The 7,488-nt window shown below is 40.3% G+C and overlaps 1 protein-coding gene across 1 annotated transcript in view; it reads right to left on the reverse strand.

The window, feature by feature from the left end:
• The window catches only part of LOC108166883 (protein NLRC3-like), a 22,468-nt gene extending 15,241 nt beyond the window's left edge, over positions 1-7,227 (reverse strand). The window contains exons 1-3 of the mRNA XM_017308619.1: positions 6,951-7,227; positions 5,634-6,542; positions 4,599-5,442 (exon numbers count right to left, since the gene is read on the reverse strand). Coding sequence (XP_017164108.1) covers positions 4,599-5,442; positions 5,634-6,542; positions 6,951-7,056 — 1,859 coding nt within the window. The 5' untranslated portion in view covers positions 7,057-7,227. The remainder of the gene's footprint in view (positions 1-4,598; positions 5,443-5,633; positions 6,543-6,950) is intronic.
• Between the last annotated feature and the right edge of the window lie 261 nt (positions 7,228-7,488).

Here is a 7,488-nt window from a genome sequence, read left to right on the forward strand (position 1 = left end):
GTTTGAAGTAATCCAGTTATGATGTCGATAATGTGAATAAAACCATAAAAATTGTGACTTTAAAAATAATTCACAAGCAAAGTTATCAGTAAGGATGGGAGAGAGCAGGATAAGCTGTTCCTCCTTCAGCTGCCAGAACAGAATCTCTAATGAAATCAATCTGGATCATAAACAGACTAAAATATAGCAGTGATGTCATCATCTGATCAACATCTGATCTTCAATTTACTGAGTTTGACCCGACAGCGAGTCTGTGGAGTTCCTGATCAAAGTCCAGGTTCTGGTTCTAGGCCAGGCTTCATGTCTTCAGACTTAGACCTTCAGCTGCAGTCAGTCAAAATAATCGACTAACTAATGACTGAGGAGGAGATTAATAAAGTAATATCCAAACTGAAAGGAATCAGATGTCAGGTGAGGACGGCAACCCGACAGAGCGGAAGAATTGATTTAATCATGATCAGGTGCAAAAATATGGGCTCCTCAAAAGAGACATTAATATTTAGTAGATCCTCCTTTTGCAAAAATAACAGCCTCTAATCGCTTCCTGTAGCTTTTAATGAGTTCCTGGATCCTGGATGAAGGTATTTTTGACCATTCCTCTTTACAAAACAATTCCAGTTCAGTTAAGTTCGATGGTTGCCGAGCATGGACAGCCCGCTTCAAATCATCCCACAGATGTTCAATGATATTCAGGTCTGGGGACTGGGACGGCCATTCCAGAACATTGTAATTATTCCTCTGTATGAATGCCTGAGTAGATTTGGAGCGGTGTTTTGGATCATTTTCTTGCTGAAATATCCATCCCCGGCGTAACTCGAACTTCGTAACTGAATCTTGAGTATTATTCTCAAGAATCTGCTGATATTGAGTGGAATTCATGCGACCCTCAACTTTAACAAGATTCCCAGTGCCGGCACTGGCCACACAGCCCGAAGCATGATGGAACCTCCACCAAATTTTACAGTGGGTAGCAAGTGTCAAATTTTGTTTTAATGCATATTTCACATTTTCTGTTAGTACAATAATCCTCAATTCAATATTGAAATATTACTGTGTCCATCAGTTATTAGATATATCAAACTGAAATAGCTGTTGCAAACACCCAAATATTTAGAAATAAATATAATTAAGATTAATAGGGGTGCCCAACAGGGGCGATTCTAGGATGTGACCTTTAGAGGGGCTTAGCCCCAAGCAGGGCTAAGACCCAAAAGAAGATATTCGTTGTTGCATTTTTCTAAATCTCATTGCTTATTTACATACATTCACACATGAAATTAAATAGTTTTCTCCAACTAAAACTGTTAAGAACTACATACAGCTCTGGAAAAAAATGAAGAGACCACTGTACTGAACACCATTGAAAACCTCCTGGTTATTCCACCAAATATTGATTTCTGAAATCTTCCTGAGTTAAAATCTTAGTTTAGTTGTTTCTAAATGAATATAAACTTGTTTATATTCATTTAGAAACAAATACTTTCAGACTTATTTGAGGTCTGAAAGCACTGCATCTTTTTTGTTAATTTGACCATTTCTGGCATGATCCGTGTTTCTCTGTGTTTGTTTTTGAGTTTTTTCTGTGTGATCCTGATCCCTGTGAGTCCTGTCTCTGCGTCTTCCCCGTTGATTGTCTCCCAGGTGTGTCTCGTTCCCTCGATTACCCCATGTGTATTTAGTCTCACCTGTTGTCTGTGTTCTTTGTCGGGTCCTTGTCCAAGTTTGTCAAATGTATGTCTTACGTCCTGGTCTGTTAGTTAGCGGGCACAGTAGAACTGGGAAGTCCTGTGTCGGTGTCAGCTCTAGTTGTCAGTCTTCTGTGTTTCAGTGCTACCGGTATTAGCTGCGTGCTATATTCTCTGCCGTGCCGCCTGTATTGTACTGTTGAGCTTCCTTCATTAAATATCACCATTTTCATCCTGGGTCTACCTGCGTCTCTCACCACCACCTCAACCCCACCATATGACAATTTCTCATTTTCTGAAAATACTAAATTTTTGCTTGGAATTTCAGAGACATGTTGTCAGTAGTTAAACAATGTTCATTTTACTTCAACATGTACCCATGAAGAGTAAAATCAGAGAACTGGTCATTTTTTCCAGAGCTGTAAATATGTGAAACATAATCTGACTACATCATACCTGCCAACATCTACTAATATTAACAAGAGATAAGCAGCTGTGTAGTGACACAGTCCTAGTGGGGTCTGCTGCCCTGGAAATTAGAATAAAGTCAAAACTATCCGTTTCATTTGAAGAACATTTTATTAAATTAATAAGATTAATAAACCCAGAGCCAATTTATTATCAAGGTAGAAGTTTGGGTTAATGACTAGTTCTCTATTTATCATTAACCTGAACTTTATTTGAAAATCATATGTAGAAATTACATTACCCTGATTTTTATCTGATCATTATGTGGCTGTTGGCCTTTTTTCTTTAAACAAGAATGTATGTTCATCTATGGAAAAGTAGAAATTATGAGTCAGGGTTTTACTATTTTGGTTCACAGTTCATGAAGTGGGTCTATCACCAACACCTTTCTGTTCACAAAGAAACAGCCTAATATTCTGCACTGTCCTTTAGTTTTACCTTATTAAGTGACTCCAGAGGTTTGTTAAATTAATTACAAAACAACACAACAGTCACTAATCAAACTTCAAAACAGAGCAACAAGAGTAACTAACAAGACTTATTACCAGGCTCATACTAACCCATTATTGATCCAAATATTTTGTACACATACAACATTTTGTACTGAACAACTACAAAACAATCTTCAAATAAATAAAGCCAATGCTGTACACAATTTCCATTCATAAATTTCACAAAAATAATTCTAAATTAATTAAGTACTGCATTGCCACTTAAAACTGCCCATTGGAAAAAGCCACTAAGCATAATATTTTCCATTACAAATTGCCATCTGATTAAAGCTGCTGATTATACAAGTCTGGCCCTTTGTAGCTGGTTAAAAATATATTTTCATAAAAGTCTTTACTGTTTACTTTGGAGGCTGGTTCTACACCAAATTGACCAGCTATATTTCATCATTTGATATATTAAGTGAGGCAAAAAGCCACTTGTGTCTCCAGAGATTCAGGTTGCAGATCCTGGTCTAGCAAATGGAAAATGTCATCTTATCTCAAGACAGCAGCTAACAGTGCAGTACTATAATTATTAATTCATTGTTAAAGTAAAATTGTGAAGGTTAAAAAAAATCTACCATTAAATGTTAGCAAAACACATTTAGTATAATTTCCTCAGTACCACCGTAAGCCCCCGTCTAGGACCAGCCCTTGCCTGCAGGTCTGTGTCTGCACAGCAAATTTGGAAGTGTCAGATTTCCAAAATACTGTGTTAATTCAACAACATGAGTGTTGGTGAGTGTTAGTTTCCCTAACACTCACTAAAGAGTTCCAAAGAGTTAAACAAAAAGCATTCCAGTCCAGTGTTAATTTCTAAATGAACTCCAGCAGTCTAACTCAACACTCATTCTGGTGTTGATTTAGAAATCAACATCAGACAGTTCCTCCCACAATTCCAACATATTTGTAACATCATATCAGGGAGTAGCAACAGATAGGATAGGGTGGGGGTTGCAGCAGGCCCCCAGCCTGGACCTACAGGGGGCCCACATGGGAGGCAGAACATGCCTTCAGGGATCCAAATTTTCTTTATAACATCTGATGAGAAGTGTAAAGGAAAGCCCTCAACTGTTGCAAACAATTTATGATACCCCAGTAGCTTATATAGTAGGGTGCAAAATTGTTGATTCATGGTTGCTAAAAACCTTACCAGACTGACTCATTTTAGTGACATAGTGAGTGTAAAATATTGAATAAAATGTTGTGCCATATGACTGGCTTTATTTTCAGTCCTATGTTTAACTTTATGACACAAAACTACAAATGAATCATTCTTATTGTCTCCAGGTGCATTCTGGGTAAAGCTTTCTGTTCTTCTCTTGGTTTGTTGTACTTCATGTCAGAAGGACTTCAAAATTAGTCGCTCTCTGTGGTGATGAAACTTGTTCTGGATTCTGTCAGGTTAATTGGTTTTTCTAAATTCTTCCTAGGTGTGAGTGTGTGTGTGTGCATGGTTGTGTGTCCTGTCTGTCTCTGTGTTGCCCTGCAATAGACTGGCAACCTGTCCAGGGTGTACCCCGCCTCTCTCCCGGATCGTTAGCTGGAGAGGTGCCAGCGACCCTCCCGACCCCACTAAGGGACAAGGGTGTACAGAAAATGAATGGATGAAATGTCCACCTGATCCTGACACCAAATGTATGATCAATTTAATTACCTTTTTTTATTGTGAATTTACTCACATTGGGTTTTACTCTTTATTATTATTCAATTGTCTTTGTCCAACAAGATGGAGCTGGACAAAGACAATTGTTAGTGTGAGTCTGAATGTTTAGCTTATTTATATTTCTAAAACTGCAACAGTAACAAAAAATAAAGTTTCTAAAAGAAATGGTCCAAAGGATCAAGGAAGTAGTGAAAGGCCAAAAACATCCAGAATCAACTTGAAGAAAGAAGAAGAAACAGGACAATAGTGCTGAATCAGCATTCACACAGTGAAAACATCTGGACTCACCGAGCCTTTCTGCAGTTCCTCACAGCTGGAACCAGTCTATGTCGTCCACCTGGTAATGTGTTGTACTTCTCCAGGTCCAACTCATCCAGAACCTCCTCTGACATCTGCAGCATGAAGGCCAGAGCTGAACAGTCAGTCAGTGAGAGTTTCTTCCCTGAATCCAGCAGCCGTTGGATCTCCTGATAAAATGAGACGTCGTTCATCTCCATCAGACAGTAGAAGATGTTGATGCGTCTGTCAGTAGAGATATAATAACTGCTCATCTCCTTCAGGTTGGTGATGATTCTCTGGATGGTTTCTGGACTGTTCTCTGTCTGACCCAGCAGATCTTCTAAGAGTCTCTGGTTTGACTCCACAGTGAGACCATGAAGGAAGCGGACAAACAGGTCCAGGTGGCCATTTTTACTGCAGAAGGATTTCTCCATGACTTTCTTCATGAGCTCATCTAGAGATGTTTTATTGTATTTTTCTCCCAGGAACGTCTTGATCACCTCTGATCTTCTGCTGGTGAAGCAGTGGAGCATGTAGACGGCAGCCAGAAACTCCTGGATGCTCAGATGGACAAAAGAGTAGATGGATTTGTTGCGCATCCCTTTCTCCTTTTTAAACATCTGGGTGAAAACTCCGGAGAACAACGCAGCATCTTTGATCTTGATGCCACACCGTTTGAGGTCTTTGTCATAGAAGATCAGGTTTCCCTTCAGCAGCTGATCAAAAGCCAGACTACCTAGAGACTCAATCAGCTTCCTGTTTTCTGGATATTCTTCAGCTATTTCTTCATATTTGTCCTCCTTGATTGAGAGTTGAACCAACAAGAACTCTATGTACGTCTCAGTCAGGGTCAGTGGCGCAACTACACATTATTCAGGTGGATGCGAAAACATAGATCGGCGCCCCCCCTCCCCCCGACCGAGGGAAGGANACATCATCGGCGCGCCGCCCCCTCCAGACGGGGTTTTGGCGCCCCCTCTGGTGCTGCGCCCCTATGCGTTGCATACCCTGCATACCCACTTTTTGCGCCTCTGGTCAGGGTCTTGGGCAGCTCTCCTCCCTCTCTGGTCTTTATCACATTATCCAGAACATTAGCAGTGATCCAGCAGAAGACTGGAATGTGACACATGATGTGGAGACTTTTTGATTTCTGGATGTGGGAGATGATCCTGCTGGCCTTTTCTTCATCATTTATGAATCTCTTCCTGAAGTACTCCTCCTTCTGGGGGTCAGTGAACCCTCTGACCTCTGTTACCATGTCAATAGAGTTATCTGGGATCAAACCAGCTGCAGCAGGTCGTGTGGTTATCCAGAGGAGAGCAGAAGGAAACAGTTTCCCCCTGATGAGGTTTGTCAGCAGAACATCCAGTGAAGTAGACTTTTTAACATCAGTCAGGACTGGATTCTTCTTGAAGTCCAGAGGAAGTCGACTCTCATCCAGGCCATCAAGGATGAAGAGAACCTGGAACTTTTTATAGCTGCAGATTCCTGCATCTTTAATTTTGTCAAAGAAGTGATGAATCAGTTCCACCAGGCTGAAAGTTTCTTCTTTCAAGTTATTCAGTTCTCTGAACGTGAATGGAAATATGAAATCAATGTCTTGGTTGGTTTTGCCTTCAGCCCAGTCCAGAGTGAACTTCTGTGTTAATAGTGTTTTGCCAATGCCAGCCACTCCCATGGTCATCACTGTTCTTATCCGATGCTTCCTACCAGGGTTGGGTTTAAAGATGTCTTCCCGTTTTATTTTTGTTCCTTGAATACTGGATGCTGTTTCAATCTGTCTGACCTCATGTTCCTGATTGACCCCTGCACTTCCTCCTTCTAAGATGAAGAGCTCTGTGTAAATATCATTCAGAGAGGTTTTCTCTCCACGTATCGCAATGCCTTCAAAGATAGATTGGAAGGTGTCCTTTAGAGACTCTTTGAGGTCATGTTGACATCGATCATCAAAATCTGAACAAAGAGATAAAGACACAAGATGAAACACTTCAACAAATTACGATTCAATCCATTGAATTTTAATTTGATTGTTTCTATATCAGGATGTTTAAACAAAGAGCTCATTTCAATAATAGACCATGTGGAGGATTTCATTCAGAAGAAACCTGAAACATTCAAATCATAAAAAACTAGTCATGGAGCTGAACAGTACAGCTTTGCATATTAATAAGTTGACTGGACTACAAACATAATGCTGAATATTTGAAGTGTTTTCACACGGGGAGTCGCCTCCTATTAAATCTGCAGGAAAATCTTTCCATAGATTTTGACCTACAGCTCAGCATGAGCTGTCAGACCATAATGCTCCATTTAGTTGGACGAGTTCACTTTAACTGAGTCATGATTGGTGAAGGGACTAACCTAAATCAGAGGAATCGGAGGACAAACTCAGCTGATTGGACAGGGTAGGATCTATTTGATGAAGACGTTTGATCATCAGTCTGCAGGCTCTCTGTCCTTTCTTCATCACAGCATCGATGGTGTCGCGGGCCTTGTTTGCTCTGATTGGGTTCTTCTGAAGTATTTCTTCTTTCTCTGAACGTTTAAAGATGCCATCTGCCTCAAGGCCATCGAGGAGCTGAGTCAGGATTTCCTCAGAAACTCTCTCCACAAACTCAATGCGAACCTTGAAAAGTTTTTCCTCTGCAGATAGAAATCAGAAACAGATTCATTCAAACTGATGTCTGAGAGAAACATGATGAAGATCAACTATTCATGTTGCTCCATCCAGAGATTCAGAGTCTGTTGATCAGCTCCTCAGGTCTAAACCTGTTGTTGTTTCTGCCTCATATCTGAGTGACGACCACTGATTCTRTCTACATGAGACCAAATGAAGCTTCTGGTTCATCACTTTCTTTCCTCACTGCAGGAAGAACAATAAAAGAAACTCCTAAATATA

Source organism: Poecilia reticulata, linkage group LG2 (genome assembly GCF_000633615.1).
Source record: "Poecilia reticulata strain Guanapo linkage group LG2, Guppy_female_1.0+MT, whole genome shotgun sequence".
Lineage (NCBI taxonomy): Eukaryota > Metazoa > Chordata > Actinopteri > Cyprinodontiformes > Poeciliidae > Poecilia > Poecilia reticulata.